The 18,722-nt window shown below is 40.0% G+C and overlaps 2 protein-coding genes and 1 long non-coding RNA gene across 3 annotated transcripts; 1 reads left to right on the top strand and 2 right to left on the bottom strand.

The window, feature by feature from the left end:
- Window positions 1-44: 44 nt before the first annotated feature.
- Window positions 45-2,294, bottom strand: LOC141841505 (uncharacterized). The gene is made up of 8 exons (XM_074729678.1): window positions 1,917-2,294; window positions 1,709-1,742; window positions 1,457-1,618; window positions 1,140-1,229; window positions 946-1,011; window positions 753-844; window positions 613-660; window positions 45-462 (listed from the first exon to the last, which is right to left on the bottom strand). The coding sequence occupies exons 1-8, from the start codon at window positions 2,264-2,266 to the stop codon at window positions 342-344; spliced, it is 963 nt and encodes a 320-aa protein (XP_074585779.1). The 5' UTR covers window positions 2,267-2,294; the 3' UTR covers window positions 45-341.
- Window positions 2,295-5,867: 3,573 nt separating this feature from the next.
- Window positions 5,868-12,538, bottom strand: LOC141838978 (ABC transporter B family member 2-like). Its single transcript, XM_074726614.1, has 12 exons — window positions 12,206-12,538; window positions 12,065-12,119; window positions 11,814-11,989; window positions 10,079-10,279; window positions 9,700-9,959; window positions 8,991-9,531; window positions 8,524-8,906; window positions 8,038-8,453; window positions 7,680-7,921; window positions 7,341-7,588; window positions 6,777-7,189; window positions 5,868-6,694 (listed from the first exon to the last, which is right to left on the bottom strand). The coding sequence occupies exons 1-12, from the start codon at window positions 12,485-12,487 to the stop codon at window positions 6,156-6,158; spliced, it is 3,756 nt and encodes a 1,251-aa protein (XP_074582715.1). The 5' UTR covers window positions 12,488-12,538; the 3' UTR covers window positions 5,868-6,155.
- Window positions 12,539-13,939: 1,401 nt separating this feature from the next.
- On the top strand, window positions 13,940-15,958 carry LOC141836954 (uncharacterized). The gene is made up of 3 exons (XR_012602519.1): window positions 13,940-14,240; window positions 14,470-14,558; window positions 15,696-15,958. It is a non-coding gene; the product is annotated as an uncharacterized LOC141836954 (long non-coding RNA).
- The last annotated feature ends 2,764 nt before the right edge of the window (window positions 15,959-18,722 follow it).

Genomic DNA, 18,722 nt, shown 5'->3' with positions numbered 1-18,722 from the left:
CAATTAATCTAGTGAATCTTGGGCAACCCAAGTATTGTTACTGCTTCTCTAAACATATATAAATGCACAAAGCCTTTTATGGATTAAAAGAATCGATATGGAGCGATTGAGTTGCTAGTAAAATTTACAAATTACAATATAATCAAAAGAAAACTATAAGTCTCTCATTGTTAATTTTCTCAACTGACTGTCAATATCTTTGGGTAAGAACCGTTTCCTGCTCACTACCTGCCCAATGCCATCGAGACGTAGTAACCACTGTCGAAAAAGAATATGAAGAAGCAATTAGCAGCTGCTTCTTTTAATTTCCAAGAACTGATCGAGGATTCATCCACGGCTGGCTACTCGAGAGATGAAGAACACGACTCGGGAAACCATCTAGAGAGTAGAACATGCTTCATCTTTACGATCAACCCAAACGCTGCATAGCAAGGGATGTGCATCATCGCCACCACAAAATACCTGCATTTGCATCAAACATGCACTACTTTTAGATTTCTTATATGTCCTGTTCTACATTTCGATAGCTAGAGATATCAATGGACAATTGCCCATCTCGTTTGACATTTCAAAAGTTTGGTATCCACAGATGCAAGCAAAACAGAATAATACCATAGAGCTGCATAAGGGGAAGATAGATCGAGAAATGGGTATGGCCACCTGTAAGGGAATTAAAAAAATGCTCAAATGTTAAAATTATATTCTCAAAACATCATTTAGTAAATTAATCTAACTGATAAAAGAAAATCTACCAGATATTGATGCAGGCATGGATCACCCACTGGAAAAGAACATAGACTGCTGTCCACAGTAGGAAGTATGCAACCCGGAACCAGGGAAAACTCTGTAAAGGTTTGCATGTCGAAGAATGTTGTTAATCATGGACCAAACTCTACCGTGACAAACAAATCTATTTTAACTAAACCACAGAGAAAATGAAGTTACCAAGCTATTCAAGGCAGTGTCGCCGAGGAGGAAGACTACATTGACTGTGTGCATACCAATCAGTACCTGCCATAACAAAGGAATTTCCATACATTGTATTACTGACAGTTCTAACTCTTAACCATGGAGAAAGATTGCCCACTAGGTTTTGGACTTCAGAAAAAAGCGTTAGTTATTGGAGTAGATCAACTTACGAAATTTAGACTATAATCTTTGATGGCGAGGAAAGGGAATAGAATGAACCAAAAGACGCAGTCAGTCAGCACCACTGCACCTGCACTAGTCTGGCAATGAGAGGAGGCAAATTAGTTGACCTGCAAGGGCAAATATTATTGGAAAGAGCATCCTTACGATACAAACAAGAAGATTGAATGATGATGCAGCTAGCAAATGAAGATCAAATTGCAGTTTACGTTCCTTTCTACTTCTTAGAAGAGGGAGGAGCAGTTTAAGTCCATGCTTATTGATCATTATCAAATTAACAGCTCATAAAGGATCGAAATGCTACTACCTGAAATATTATTTGAAACAAAGTCCCCCAACACCCAACTGCTCCATTCACAGGGGCTGCTGCATATGTTCTAGCCTCTGCATCCAACCTCATAACCCTGACTTTATCCTCACTATTCGCCTTGAGATGTTTGCACCCATAGGCAGACATCAATGAGCCAAGCTAAAATATAAAAGTTATATGTATGAGAGCTTTAGCAAACATCAAGGGAAACAATAAATTTGCTACAATAGTTAGAGCTTGTGGACATACCAAAAAATAAATGGTAACCAGCATGAATGTCCACCTGTGAAACATGAACAGGAAGTAAATGAATCTTCAGTTTATTAATACTCATCTTTGTGTATTAACCAAACATCTGTGCAAGAGTAATATTCCCAACAAAAGCTAAACAATTTGTGCAGTATAACTTTATAATTCAGAAAAGGATTGCTCAGCATCTGAAACAGAGTTGCCTTACTGAGTGTAGTAATAGAAGATTCCGGCACCGTCCACAATGGCATTGATGATAAGGAACGCTAGAAGTATGACAAAAGCGATGAGCCGGAAGAGCAGCAACCACGCAGGATGTATCTCCGGCAGACAAGGCCGCCATAGCTCATCCTTGTTGCAGTGGAATCCTTCTGTGGCTTCTCCCACTGTGCTCGAACCTTCAAATTTCCAGATCAGAATGGATGCTGCGAGAATGGAAGCCAGCACCCAAAGTGCGCACAGCAGCACTCGCCACTTCAACCAATAGTATGCCTCTGTGGAGTCAGCAAGCACGACCGGCTGCCAAGAATTTGATGAAGGCCCCGTTGAGAAATGCATGGAGAAAACGGAGGATCACAGACTGATATTGGTGTCCTTTAATGATGAACGAGAATCGGAAGTCGGTGAGAATGTGCAACTTAAAACTCAGGAGGAGCAGGAAAGATGCTTAACTTTGGGATGGTGTTTTTCCATCCTCAACAAGCAAGCGAGTGATTAATTATGTGACGTTTATTGAGACTTGCAAGAGAAGATAAAGTGCAGCGGAATTAAGACAGAGTTAATCGAGATGCTTTCCCACTGTGGACGGAAACCGTAACAGTAACTCACGGAGAAGGAAAACAGACAATTGATTGGAATTCTAAATGCAAAGATTGTAATTACAAATTATTATTATTAGATTGAAGAATCAGCGGTAGTTGTACGGTTGCATAAACAAATCAGACGCTGATCTATTCTTCAATCTTTGTCGCTAGGGACCTTTGCTTTGCATACTCCAGTCGCTTTCGAATCTCTCTTCTTGTTCCTCGATCCAAGGGACGAGGCAGCAAGCACTGTGTATTGTAAAGATTCTGAAATTTAGTATTATTTATAATTTCTTTTGCTTTAAAAATTAAAAAAAAGGGGAATACTTCCGATCAGTTCAAAAGGCCTCGATCACTTTGATTTTACTTGGTTTTAAATTTCCGCGACGAGCAGAAAGGCGACTGGTGACTCTGTTCGTCTCGCCTATCAAACTCAGCATTTGGGTTCTGATTCCATGTCCTTTTGCTAGTCTTTTTCGATTTTTAATCTTGTTGAGGGAATGAAGTTTGTAACGATTTCACAAGCAATTCATTGTTCGTGGATTACGGTGGTTGGAAATCTTTCCAAGAAAAAGAAAAAGGCCACGTCTGTGTTTTATTCGTTTTCAGACCATGCTTCCCAATCTTTGACAGACATTTTTGATTGCCGGAGGCGCTGTCGCTCCTCCTCCTCGGCGAGGAAAAAGCAACCGGAAAAGAAAAAGGAAAAGAAAAAAAGAGAGCATCTGAAGTTACCAAAACAACCTTACCTGGTCAGGGAGGCCTGCTGCCATCAGGCTTTCCCAATTGAACACGACTGTGTCGCTGATCTCTAAGCAGAGGAATACAGTCCCAATTCTTGAACACGGTAAAAGAAACAAAAGCACACATTACAGCCACCATCATTCAGAATCAGATTCTGACCTGGGAAAACCCTTCCACTCCTCGAATACTGAGCCTTTTGTATGCTTCAGAAATGCTTCTGAATCGTGTTATTATTCGGCAAGTCCCTTTCCAGGCTCATGTACAAGAACCACCAGTGACTCGATTGACAGTTGAAGTAAATGAGACAGAACAGTCTCTCTTTGTCTGAGATTTGTTATTGTTAGAGACTAGAGGATCATTCTTGTTCAAATCTTGATTGATGTATTTGTTATTGTTTAAAAAGAAATTTTGTCGTCAAATTTACACTACCCGTGCTCTTACAAGTACAAATAAATTGATAGAATTGAATACTGAATCACCAAACAAATAGGATTAATTTCTGAGATCAATTTCTCAGCATGAGAGGATGATTCATATCGTTTGTTTAATATTTAATTTGTCAATGAATAGCAAGCAGTGCCCTAGTGGCGCTGATATGAAACTGAACAGCAGCATTGAAAGGGAATCTGCAACTACTCTTCCAACTCCCTGGGGCCGTGGAAAGCTACAGACTGGAAAACCACAAATTTCTCCTCTTTTCTTGAAGATACATCAGTTGAACAGTGGCTGGTGAAATCTAGCTCTGATTTTTTCAATAGAGCACTTTTCCACAGAACATACAGTGGTTGCATTGACGGGGACAGAGGAAACTGGACCTACTGGCCAATGTTTCTTTTGTCAACATCATACCCGTGAAAATCCCAAACAAATCAAACCAAACAATCAACACTATCAGTGAACATACCACACGAGGTATTCTTGATTATTTTTCATTACTGATAAATTGGAAGAGAACAACGCAATGTTGGAAAAGTTTTGAATTATGGTTGGCTTAGTAATTTGTGGTCGTTGAGCCATACGAACGTTGATTTTTATAGTGGATTTAATAACTGTTCGGTGAATGAGGTTCAGTGAGATTGTTCTGACTGAACTTCATTCAGCATTGTAGAAGTTGAGGAAATGTGTGAGTCCATTTTGGAAATCAATCGAGCATATGTTCTGCATGTCAGTTGTATGGTTTCTAAATCAGAAATTGTACACCGTAATAAATTCGAAAAGATTCAGACAACTCGAAAACAAGATCTAGTATCTATGTACATAGCAATTTAATAAAAAGAAAGAAACGATGAAAACTATAAATCCAATCTGAATTCAGAATAATCTGAAGATCAAAGACAGAAGGATGATCTTCCGTAGAAGTTAGGACGACGATGGCCGTAATCTTTTTTCCGATGGAATGAGAAGAAGTCTCGACTCTCGACGCATTAATTTTCCAGGGATCACGATCATATATGTATATTTTTAGACCCGTTTCTGTTATTAGCCTGTCAATAATAATGGAAATGGATTAATGAATTTCTACAGACAAACTTCATATCTCCGTCAATTAAGCTCACGATTAATCATCAGTTAGATCCGTGTATTGTAATTTTAAAAATTAAAAATTCAGATTTTATAAGATTGAAATCCCTAATTCTATATTTTGTATTGATATGGTAAGAAATATCAACACCACGTGACATAATCAACTTAAGAGTTAAATTGTGCTAGAAGTCAAAGTCAAAACGAACTCGGATCAAGTCAAACTAAGTTCGAATCCAATCAAATCGACTTCAGGTCAAATCGACCTTTGATAGAAAACTTCAGGTCAATTCTTTTTGAATCACATTCAAATGTAGTCTGGCCAATTCATCGGATTCAACTCCGCAATTGTTAAAACGTTCGTCACAAATACACACAATTGTTGAAGTGCCAACTCCCAAGAGAAGTGCCTCTCAATGAAGAAAAGAAGATGTGTACCTTTTGAGAATCAGGGCTACTCTTTCACATTCTATTTAACGGTAACCAATTGTAGTACTTAGATAAGCAATATATTTTGTTTACTACTTTCTATTTACCACTCATTTTCTCAATCTCTTCAAAGTCTTGACTTAAACGTCAGAGTGGTCAAGTCTAGTTCCGACTCGACTATCATCCTAACATTATTTTTAAGTTTCATATTCCTATTCAAAGATCTCCGTAGTTGGGAATTGATGCTCGACTCCTAGCGTATGACTCGAGAATTAACGCACGACTCCTGTCGCGTGACTCGGGAATTGACGTCCGACTATTGTCACCTAACTCGGGAATTGATGTCTGACTCTTTTGAAGACTGATCTAACTAGTATTCAATACTTGATTGTGACTATATTTTGCCTAGTCATCTCCTCTCTTGATCTCGGACCGGATAAAATGGCTGATTCATTATGAAATACCAAAACCATGAGTCTAAGGAGGTAAGTAAGGTATCGTAAGTTGGCTATACACTTGTGGACCTGGTAAACTAAAAATGCATGATCTCGATTAGGGTATCTTAATCATCTCTCCAAGTGCTGCCTTTATCACGCAAGGATAATGATGATATGATCTCTTTTACCAAATAACAAATGCCCTGAAATGTTAATACGAGAACATAATGATCAATATGATCTATTTCACCAAATAACAATCGCATCGAAATGTTAATATCAGATTACAGTTATCCTTTTATATCGACAATAGTATTTGACACAAATTAAATCACGCTCACTGATCATATATTTGCTGTGGTTCGGTGCGCAATGCCACTGTTCTTCGCTGTGCAGCTCACTGCTCACAACGTTGCGTCTCAATCAAATTTAAATCTTGCACTACAAACTTTATTACTTTAATTTGTTTGAACATCTCGTTGGCTGGCTTCGCTGCTTCTGCTACTGCCACTGCTACTGCTTCTGCTGCAAGCTAATCAGCTTGAAGTATGCACCATCCTTCTTCTCGACCAGAGAGGAATGGCTCCCTTGCTCAATGATCTTGCCATCTTCCAGCACCGAGATCACATCGGCGTTGCGGATGGTGGAAAGCCTGTGCGCCACCATGACCGTGGTGCGGCTCTTCATCACTCGGTCCAGCGCGTGCTGGACCACGCGCTCCGACTCGACGTCGAGCGCGCTCGTGGCCTCGTCGAGCAGCAAGATGGCCGGATTCTTTATGATGGCCCGGGCGATCGCAATGCGCTGCCTCTGGCCACCGGACAGTTGGATTCCTCGCTCACCGACCTTGGTCGAGTAGCCTTCTGGGAGAGCACTGATGAAGGCGTGGGCGTTCGCGAGTTTCGCGGCCTCGATGACCTCTGCTTCGGTGGCGCCGTCCTTACCGTAGAGGATGTTCTCGTGGATCGTCGTCGCGAAGAGTACGGGTTCTTGTTGAACTAGGCCAATGTGCTTCCTGAGCTCCTTCAGCTTAAGTTTCTTGATATCTTTGCCTGCAAAAGAATATACAGGGCATTCGATCTCGAACCTGATGACGAAAAGGAAGGAAATAGATAATTCAGACGAAAAGATTACCATCAATCAAAATTTTTCCTGCAGTTGCGTCGTAGAATCGCAGTATCAGAGCCAACACAGTGCTCTTGCCTGATCCACTCATCCCGACCAGTGCCATGCTCTTGCCAGCCTTAACTCTCAGATCAAACCCTCGGAAGATTACGACATCTGGCCTTGAAGGATAACAGAATTGAACTCCCTTCATTTCGATGGTTCCTTCGACCTTTCCCACATCTTCTCCGACGTCTGATGGCACCTCGGTCCTTCTGTCCAGCAACTCAAAAACAGAAGCTACCATTTGATTCCCCTTAATGATGTCTGGGGCCAGAGCCAAAGTCTCTCCCATGGCTAATGCAGTCACTATGAGCACCATGAATGATTTCATCACCGACTTGAAGCTGGCAAGCCCTTTGCCCATGAGGACTGACCCATACCTGCGAATTAAGCGAATAGATAAGAATCAAGAACCAACACAAGCTCTTGATCAACAATCCTACTGTATGACAGGCACAAGGATCATGTTCAAAGAACTGAAATCCACAAAAATCACCATCGTTTGGTGAGGTGTGTGTGCTACCAACTTACCATAGAGCAAGCCCATATGAGGCGAACAGGAAGAACTGTGAAACACCATAGAAGATGCCGGCAGTTTGCCCTCGTCGGAAAGATCTTTTGGATGGCTCCTTTAGCTCTTTCAAATAGAGGTCAATAACTTTTTGTTCCGAGCAGAAGGCAGCCACCGTGCGAATGTTGCTCACAGCCTCAGCAGCAAGCATGTTCGCTTTGAGGTAACTCTTGTTTAAATTTCCTCCATATCCACTCATGAATAACTTCTGCAATAAGCATGCGAAAGAGAAATAGTGAGGAGCAACACTACATAATTAACAAAGCATGTACAGACTGCAAGTGAAGAACATGGCGTACCTCACTGATATGCCCACTGACCATCAAAGGATATGTGGCTAAAACCACTAGAGTCACACGCCAATTCAATAAGAAGGCAATGATCAATGAGGTCACTATCATTCCAACATTCTGCAAGAGTATGGTTGAACGATCCACCACTATGGTTCGCAGCAGAGTAGCATCTGTCTCGAGCCGAGATGACAACATAGCACTGGTATTGCTCACATCATCAAACCAACCAATCTCATTTCTTAGTATTGCTGTCAAACAGTTGCAATTCATGTGTTATTCACCAAAATACATCTCTAATATGCAAAAAAGAACTACCAACAAAAGGCAATCAATAATAATAATAGATACCGGGCAAGAAATCTACCTCCAAACATTCTCTCTCTCACTCGAAGAGTTAGCCTTTCACCCATGATGCCAAAGTTGAGGTGCGCAAGAACATGAAAAAATACAGTGACAACAGCTCCACCACAAAACAACAGTGCAATCTTCTTAATTTCTCTTTGTGTGACCTCCCAGCCCATGTAGTAGGAAACAAGAGCTTGAGTAACTCCAAGTGCAAACAACGGCATTTGGGCACCAGCAACAAAACAGCCTATAGTGCCAAACAATCCAAACATCCAATCAGGACCAACCATGGAGTACATTTTTTTCATAGACACAGCCTTTGTTTTTGTTGGATCATTTCCTTCCGGGCCATGACGATTAACAGATTCTTTATCAGATCTGAAGCTAGTTCCAAAGCTTGCATGTCCCCCAGATAGCTCTCTAGAATATTTCATACTGGATAGATTCAACAAATCAGTGTAGCCCTATAGAAAATGGAAATCAAACATGATTAATTAATGTTTACCTTAGAGGACGTCCAATAGTCGCGCCATCGGATAACAATGGTCGATGCTGGGAAGCTGACTCTTGGAGCTTGATAAGTGATGCATAGACACTGCTGGGTTCAAGTATGAGTTGATCATGAGTCCCAGTCTCCACGATCTTTCCACCCTGCACGACGGCAATGATGTCTGCATTCCTTATCGTGGAAAGCCTGTGAGCCACAACTATGGTAGTTCGGCCTATCATGACCCTGTCAAGAGCCTCCTGTACACTCTTCTCAGATTCTGCATCAAGTGCACTTGTGGCCTCGTCGAGGAGAAGGATAGATGGGTTCTTCAGAATAGCTCTCGATATTGCAATTCGCTGCTTCTGCCCGCCTGACAACTGGATCCCTCGCTCACCGACCTGGAACAGTAGTTTATCAAGATGTAATCATACAATAAGCTTGAACAATTGATTCAGAGAAAGAAAGGTGAAAAAGAGGATCACTTGTGTATCGTATCGTTCAGGTAGTTGGTTGATGAAATTAATGGCCTCTGAAAGCTTTGCGGCATGTGTTATCTCGTCGAGGGAAGCATCATCCTTTCCATACAGTATGTTCTCTCGGATGCTGGTTGCGAAAAGGGCAGGCTCCTGATTAACCAATCCAATTTGCTGCCTGAGCCACCTGAGATCTAAATCCTTGATGTTATGCCCATCCAACAAGATTTCCCCAGCGAGGGGCTCATAGAACCGCTCGATCAATGAAATTACTGTGCTCTTTCCTGAACCACTCCCACCAACTAGTGCAACAATCTTCCCAGATGGTATGTCTAGATTAAGTCTGCTGAAGATGAGAACATCAGGACGTGATGGATAACTAAACTGAACATTCACAAACTTGATGTGCCCGTTCACGCTGTGAAGCTTGCGCCCTGTCTTCGCGCTTGCTTTGTTGACTGTGTTTCTCTCGATCATCTCAAAAATGGAGTATGCAGCAGTCCTAGCTCTCAAAAATGTGGAAATATTGGGTGCTGCCAGGCCTAAAGATCTGTCAAAGAAATATGACAACGTAACCTCGTGTAGTTACTACACTTGAATGCCAAGGCATTACTCAACTATGTGAGAATATTAAGGGAGTTCGTCCCTTATTCTCTTGGCATATCAGTTATGCAACAACAAAGAAAATTATCACTCTGAATAGCTAAAAGAAACTTACAGTCCGGCAATAACGACATTGAGCATGGTGGTGAAGGATTCTCCTCCATTTGTTATGTTCTTATGGACGACAATACTAGTGAACCACACTAGCAAAGCCCAGGAGAGCAAGAGAACGAAGTGCATGGAACCAAGGCCAAGTCCCTTAGCCAACCCACCCTTCCTCCCGTACTTGTAAGTATGGATCAATGCACTTCTATACAACTTAACAGCCTTCTCCTCCCCTACAAATGCCTGCACTGTTCGCACATTACCAATCACCTGCATCATCAAAAGCACTCGACTAATTAAACAAAGCTTCGTGAACTTTTCATTTCAGTAACCAAACAAAGGGCAAGGACAAGCTGCATTAATGAATAAACAGGGACAATGATCGATACCTCCTCAGCTATTTCTCCAGCCTTGACATACGATTTCCTTACTCGAGCAATGAGACCAGTGGCGATGTATGCGTAGATTCCACCGGCAATGGCTATCAGTGGCACTATGGACAGTGTGACGAGACTGATCTGCCAGACGGTGGCAAAACCAATTGCGAAACCGGCGATGAATCTGCTGATATAGTGCATCATGTTCCCAACCTGCTTTGCAGTTCATGCCATACTTTAATCAAAATCTAAAACAAAAGGAATCGCACAATCAAACTTGGTTTACTTTACAAGAAATTAAATAGGGCAGCTGAGAATAAGGCATCTCAGTTGTCACACTCCAGTGCAAGTGTGAGGTATAAGAGATCGACAAATGTACAAAAGGGTAACAAGTAGGAAAAAAAAGAGAGCAAATCTACAAAGAAATTAGTTCAGCTTCTGGTAATATTAGACGTAAAAGGTAATTATTTTTTCCTCTAACTAGAGTTTTTGATTTATTATTTTATTTTAAAATTTTAATCTCATATTTTTTTGTTCAATTAAATTAAATTTATTTGTCCTTTTAAGAAATAGGTTCAATCAATTGTCCTGAAAAGTTATAAATTAAACTTTATCTATTCCATAGTCTTTCTACTTTATCCAAGCTTAATTTAATTTAATTTTATTCATTCATTTACTTATTTCAGAGTTAGAAGTTCTTCCAAATAAACAAGTTCAAATAAAATTGGCATGCTAATATAAATTAAAAAATATTTTGTGATTTAAATTACTCAAAAAGGAAAAGTTTGGTAGATCTGAGAAAAAAGAGATCAATAATAAATAAAATCATCGATCATAGTGACTGTCTAGACTGAGAATGGGTTAGGTCAGGGCAACCCTAATTAAAGTTGGAACCATTTTTTAAAAATGATTTATAATGAACACTATTAGATTTAATATTTATAAATAACAGGTTGGATATGACCTGTGGGCCATGCCAAATCTAATCTCGAGTCCACGAGTTGCCTGTAGATTGAGCCCAGCACAAAACTACATTGACCAGTCAATTTAGACCACGGGGCGATGCCTTCGAATCACGAGAAGGTTCAGGGTCCGGAAAAGTCTCTGAGTGGCCCATGATAGTGGGCGGTGGCGGTGGTAATTAAATGGGCGAGCAATAAATAATGCGACCCAACGTCGAAGTAGACTGCCTTGTTCCAGCGGGACCCACAAAATTAAAACCCTCCCCCCTTTTTCTGTGATGCAATTTAATTCAAACACCAACGCTCACCTCCTCACCCTCTCATTGTACCTCGCCATTTAACCGGCCCGTGCCAACTCGGTCTGTTTCCGGTCGGACCATCTTCGATCTCCGACTCCATTTAACAAGGACCGGTTTCTGTGATCCTAAAGGCACAGCGCGTGGACATCAATGGAAAATAACAACAGAATTGTGTTGTAATTTTCTTCCTATTGGTCTGCTTTCGTAATTATTATTGTTATTATCATCGTTGTTTTTCTGAAAGTGAAAGGATGTTCTTCTGTACCTCAAGTTTCTGCTATCGAGGAGGGAGCTAGGTGGAATATGGTGTGAATAGTTTCACAAAAAAGGAGATTTTAATAATTACGCACATGAGAAACAAAAAACAGAGCATTTATTCGACGAACGAGGGCATTGATTGACCTCCAACGCCACCTCCAACTTTCAACTACTCTCTTTTATTGGTTGTCTATTGATTGCGAGAAAGTAACTTAATTACGTACGTACCTTCTCAGAGATGGCATCCTGCACGACGATGATGTCGCCGGTGATGGCGGCAATGACTTCGCCGGTGGACGCCTCCGTGTCGAACAAAGAAATGTCTTGCTCCAGCATGGACCGGAGATAAGCCAGCCTTATCTTCGCGGCCTGTCTCTCGCCGGTGTGCATCCAACACGCCACCTCTGCGTCGCCGGCCATTAGGCTAGCTACTGAAAACTAATTAACACATGCATGGAAGCTTGAACTGAAGTAATTACCTGCCCACGAAGAGAACAATATCACGACGCCCAGATACACGAAGTCCAACGAGTACTGCATGCAGAGGAATTTAGCAGTTCATTAGAATGGAGAGAATCGATAAACAGGCGATGTGTGTGGTTGTTTAAGTAATTAATGACCATGGCGACGCGATGGGAGACGGAGGCGGGGAAGAGAACGGCGAGACCGATGATGTTGATGAGTTTGCCGAAGAAGATGAAGAAGACGGGGACGGAGGCGCCGTGGACGCAGGCGCCGAGGGAGCCGAAGGCCATGAGCACGTAGTCCCAGCTGTCGGCGAAGGAGAAGAGCTTCAGGAACGGCACCTTCTTGGTCTCCTTAATGTTGTTGTTGCTGTCCTTGCCGCCGCTGCTGCTGGCTTTGCCTTCTTCGTCCTCTTCTTCCCTGTGGCCATTCTTCATCTTGAAGACGTAAGATTAATTGCTTCGGCAGATACTGGTTTTCTTTTGAAGAATGAGAATGAGGAGGAGGAGGAGAACGGAGAAGGAGGTGGTGGTGCATTAAGGTAGCTAATCATATAGACTTGAGATGGAGACATGAGGAATGGATGGGTTGGGTTGGGTTGCCATTACATTTACTGCGCTTAAACAACCATCTTGACCCAAGTTTTGAAACAAAAAATGTGATCAATTCAACTGGCTCGAGTTTACTAAATCTGCTCAATAATAAATTGGCGACTTAATTTTCGATGATGAGATGTTTCTTTGGTTGTCATGACACTCACTTAAACGGCGTCATTCTAAAGAATTCCTTAATTAATTAGTTCAAACTGAAATTGAACACTGCACGCGAGGTTCCTTGATTGGCTAAGCTAAACAGCGGGTGATGTCCATTACTGCTCCTTTTCTTCCTATCTCTGCTTCCTCGTTGGTCAATGAAGTTGTCCCCTGTTTGGGACGTGCATGGCATGCATGAGCTAGCACAGAGATGCTATGGACCGGTTATATTTATTCTGCGATCTCTATTAATTTAATTTGTTGTTTAATTTTGATCGGTTTGCCAAAATCTTTGTTTTCTGTCTAGAGACAGGCACAAGAATCTCAAACGTCAAGAAACCGGCCGTGTCAGCAACACAGTTTGCATGAGTCGATTCACACGTCGAATATGCTGTTTATAAATTATGATTGTCGTCATCAGTCACTTTGCCTTCGAGCCATGTACTCGTATAAACTTTAAAGTGAATAAGTGTGATTTTTGTGAAACAATCGTTTTGATTTTATATCATTTAACAGTTCGACATATGAATCCATTTTACAGTTCATGCATGGACCATTCGCCAACTCGCGCGCCGTAAGTCTCACGCCGTGTTGGAGATTGGAAGTCAGTGCTCTCTTCTCTTCAGAAATTGTCAACAATGTCAAAGCCAAACGCATTACTAGATCGCTGGCGAACATGAGAATTCGGCTTCAGCTAGAAGTAATGATCGATCGTGATTAAAACAAATGAATGCCGAAGAGAAAACGGCAGTTGAGCTTGACACCACAAAAAAACCAGTGAATAGAGACGGAATTAGCGACGGAAATATATTCCGTCGCTACATATAGAGACGGATTTTTTGTGTCCGTCGCTAATCGAGGCTTTAGCGACGGAAAAATAATTCCGTCTCTAATTCCGTCTCTCTAGCGACGGAAATATAATATTCCGTCTCTAAATAGAGACGGAATAGACGGAATTATTTTTCCGTCGCTAAAGCCTCGATATGTAAATATTATATATTGTCAGCAATTAAAATGTAGCGACGGAATTTTATTTTCCGTCTCTACCTAGAGACGGAATTAAAATTCCGTCGGTACCTAGAGACGGAAAATTTTAAATTCCGTCGCTAGGTAGATAGTATTAGGGTTTCGCCGCCGCATTTTTTTTCCTCCTGCGCGAACAGATCTGCTCTCTCTCGCGATTCTCTCCCTCTCTTCTCCTCCTGCGCGATTCTCTCCCTCTCCTCTCTCTCGCTGCGAAATCATTTTCCCGGCGTCCTCTTCCTCTCCGGCGAACTGTCCTCCCGGCGGCCTCTCCTCCTCCAGCGAACTCTCCTCCCGGCGGCCTCTCTCTCCGTTCTGCGACGCCAAGAGCTCCGCGCGTTCTCCGTCCAACTGAGCTCCCGCGAACAGATCTTCTCCGACGAACTCCTCTTCCGTCAACAGATCTTCCCACCTTGTAAGGCTTCCTCCCGCTGATGTTTGTATCTCTGTTCAGTTGCTAATGGGTAATCTAGTTGCTAATGAGTAATCTGTGCATTTTAGACGGACTGCAATTTCATGAGAACCAAAAGCTTTCTATGATACCATGATTGCACCAATAGCTTTTCTCATATTAAGCAGCATGATTCGATGATTGTACCAGAAGTTGAATTTTTTGTAATACATAGTTTTCCTTTTTTGCTTAGTTGATTCAATCGATGACTCAATCGTTCGCAGACTTCATAAACGATGAAACTCAGGATCCTAATGCCCCTGATCAGTAGTTGCCTGTAAGGTAAGTAGAATTTTTTACGTAACTTTATATCATTGTATTATTTATCCACTGCACTTTCATGTTTTCCTTCGAAAATCTTGTTACAGTGAAGTTTACTGCAAAGGATTCAGACATTCTGCATTTTATTAATTCTTGTTGCTTGAAAGGTTGATTCTAGCAAATCTTACTAGAAAAGAATGCTGTCTTATTTGATAGTAAATTTATAGAAATGGAGGCGGGAGCAATCTATCCCCCACAAATTTGTATGATCCTATGAATGATCCTTACTTCAGTGCTATTAGGGATTTGTTTCCCCACCGTGATTTGTTTCCCTAGACGACTATGGTAATTAATCTGATGCTCCTTTTTTGCTTAATACTGTAATTTTTTTGCTGGATGCTCTTCTTTCTTAATGTTTGTCTGTACTTGGGAAAGCAATGATAACTGGAAAGTGTTAGGCTTCTGAATATATTACTTATACATCCAAACTAGGAATAAGTTGCTTATTGCTGTTAGAGTTATCATAAGCTGAAAGCCTGGAAGTCTGGCACAATCTATTGATTTCCAGGGGACAAGTATCCTAAATTTGGTACGCATGTACGAAAAATATGGAACCTAGCTGATCCTATGTCGTTTCCTCACATTCTGCTCATCTGCTGTGCCATACTCTGCATATATGATATGAGATATGCAACCACGTGCTTGTGACAGTCTTACAATTACAAGATAATAATGCACACTTGCTTTAGAGAAATTTCTGTGATATGCATTTGTATTGCAAGGAAAGAATTATATAGATGGTCTATCATGGTATGCCATCATTTAAATTGAATTGTGATGTTACATCCTCAGTTGTTTTAATATCCGTGGAACTAATAGACAATATTACATCCTACTGCTTCCAGAAAAGTTTAAATTCTTATACACTAAGCTTTATACTTCTTAGTTCCTACTAAAATTTCCCCAGAACTTGCATGTCTTTTCATTGAAAACCATTCTTCTTTTCATTGAAAACCATTGCTTGTCTTATTTGTTTTACTTGGCTTGAGTTAAAGGCAAGGATATATGTTTTAGTTGTGATCTAGATTTCCGTATAATTGTCATATCTCTTTCATTATTTGACAATAATAACTCAGGTTCAATCTTTTACAACTGCAGGTTCGATTCGTCAAGTTGCTGCCTTAATCTCAAGAGCAAAATCCTCAAGTTTTTGGTGATCTCGTCATTGCAAGAATGGTTTCATTATCACAGTTAAACCTGCTTTGTTTGTTTTTCTGATGGATAGTATATGTATTGTACTCAAGATGTGATGACTTAGACACTTACAAATCTGTAGACATGTGTGATGTTTTATTTTGTTATGAATTGTATTTTGATATGTGACGGATTTTATTATGTATTAATGAAATTTTTAAATAGTATTTTGTTATGCAGTGCTTATTGTGTAATTTGAATTATGATATGTAAACAGGGACAATTGCAGTGCTTACTGGAAATGTGATACAGAAAAAATGTATTAAAAAATTAATAAAATCTAGCGACGGATTTTTAAAAATCCGTCTCTATCTAGAGACGGATTTTTAAAAATCCGTCTCTAGTTAGCGACGGATATTTAAAAAACCGTCTCTAGTTAGCGACGGATTTTTATATCCGTCTCTAGTTAGCGACGGAAAATAAAAAAAATCCGTCTCTAAGTAACCTGATGACCAGAATGCCTTTCGCCGAAAAATTGATATTAGAGACGGAAATTTAAAATTCCGTCTCTAAATTTAGAGACGGAAATTTAATATTCCGTCTCTAAAATATAGCGACGATAATTTTTAGCCGTCGCAAACTTTAGAGACGGATTTTTAATAAGTCGTCGCTAATTCTAGCGACGGAAAATAAATTCCGTCGCTAAGCTGACGTCAACGACCCATTTTTACGCGACGGGTTACTTCCGTCTCGATTCCGTCGCTAACCTGACTTAGCGACGGAATAGAGACGGAAATATTCCGTCTCTAAATCAGGTTTTTTTTGTTGTGTGAGCAGCCGAAGATTGCGAGCGAGGGCGGAGGGTGGGCGAAACTCTTTTAGCCTCCTCGTGGCCTCACTGTCGATGAAGAAATCAGATTGCAAGGGCACGCAGCATTCATGGCAGAGCTAGGACTCATTCGACAAAACTTTCAACGCAGTCACAAACTGCAAGCTGTTGTTGGTTGCCTTTTCCCCTAGCTGCAATTTTAACTTAAATTTCGATCTCCAGAGCTTTCATGTGATGGAGAGTTATTGCTGTTGAAATTGCTTTCAGATCCCGCCGCCTGAAGTATCTGGCAAGGCACGAGTCATGGGCGGCGTACGTCCACGGGCACGCATGCTTCTTTCTGCCTTTCATAATTTTACTTGGTTGTTCTTCAGAGGAGATACTGGAAGACAGCAACAAAGCATGGAGATACCTCCAGGAACAAAAGAAGATTTGTGCCTAAAGCATAGATAGTGAGATATCTCATTCTCACATATAATTATCCTCTATTAATATTATTTTTATTAAATATCAATCTTCGATTTAAACTGAAATTTCATTATCGAATCATCATGAATCCATAATTTTCATCTAAAATTTCGAATCGTTTAAATTTCATGTTCAAATTTAATGAATTTTATTGAATCTTAATATTTGTTTCTCGATTCGACCTCTAATCGTTTACTTGAAATTCATTTTTAAATCTCGAAATTTGCAACAAAATCAATTGAGCTTGGGCTTCAAAAATGTATTTAAATTTGCTAGTTAAATCTAAAATAGTTGAATCTTCAATCTTAAATTTGAGGATTACATATTGCACATTGAATCTTATATCACTTTTTAATCTTGATGAATTTTATCATCTATCCTTTAATTTTTATTTTTTATTATATAATTCTATCCCTATCGATGATTCTTCAGTCTTTCGCCTTTAGTTTCTATATCTCTTGCTTAAATTTGTAATTGATTAAACGCGTTATAGCAATTATAAAATTGTAATATATAAATATTGTAACAGATACGATTTTATAATCATTACAATTACAATAGTTATAGTACTTTATAATTGTAATAGTTACGAAACTGTAGATGCTATAATATGTAAAATAACATTAAATAAAGACGACTACGAGATTTTTTGTAGTCTCTGAAAAAACTTTTAACAATATTTTCTGAACCTAAGATTAGATCATTATGGGTTATACCTGGTAACAAATATAAATATTTGAATGAGCTTCAATTTAATATATTATTCATTTCGTGATTCAACTCCAGATAAAAATTCCTTAGCTACTACATTATATCTCCAATTCGAGATTTAGACAAAAAAATATAGGAGAAAGATAATAATATAATTAATATAATATAGAGAAGTTGAATAATTATGCATGGGATTAGGTATGGCAACGGGTTCGAGGGTTCGCGGGGAAGCCTTCTCCATCCCCGTCCCCGAAACCCAAACCCATATATCATCCCCGTCCCCATCCCCGTCGGGTATCATAATTTAAATATCATCCCCATCCCCGTCGGGTTTCGGATATCCAGCGGGTTTCGGGGATCCCCGCGGATTTCGGAGTTGGTTTTTCCCGCGGATATTTTCATGGGTATCCCCATATCCATACCCATCCCCATCCCCGTCTTATTTTTTTTAAATATTAATTTAAATATATATATATATATATTATAAAATCCTTACAAAATAACATTATAAAACCAAATATTAAACTCTAAAACAAAACATTATCTCTAAAACAATATCCAACTAATGCATAATCGATACAATAAGTTTGAAGTTCTTCCATTCTTCAATTTTTCAAAATTTTGACACCACTTATCCTACAAAAGAAAAAAAATAAAAAGAGTTAACTATAAGATGAGTCGGGTTCGGGGATGGGGACGGGGAATATTTGGAATACCATCCCCGACCCATCCCCGTTTTTCGAGATTCGGGGATTCCCCATCCCCATCCCCACTTTCTCGGATTCGGGGATTCCCCGATCAAAATGGATTCGGGGAACGGATTCCCCATCGGGTCCGGGTCTAATTGCCATCCCATGTCCTTTTAATAAAAAAATCTAATAGGGTGATTTTAAAAATAAGGGGCACATATCTTTGCAAAAATGATTATTATAAAAATTTTAAAAATGTAAAATTATTCATTGTAATTTTATTTTATTTTAATT

Source organism: Curcuma longa, chromosome 11 (genome assembly GCF_044706935.1).
Source record: "Curcuma longa cultivar G26 ecotype Majalengka, Jawa Barat chromosome 11, ITB_CL_G26_1.1, whole genome shotgun sequence".
NCBI classification, from domain to species: domain Eukaryota; kingdom Viridiplantae; phylum Streptophyta; class Magnoliopsida; order Zingiberales; family Zingiberaceae; genus Curcuma; species Curcuma longa.
This window is presented reverse-complemented; position numbering and strand designations above follow the sequence as displayed.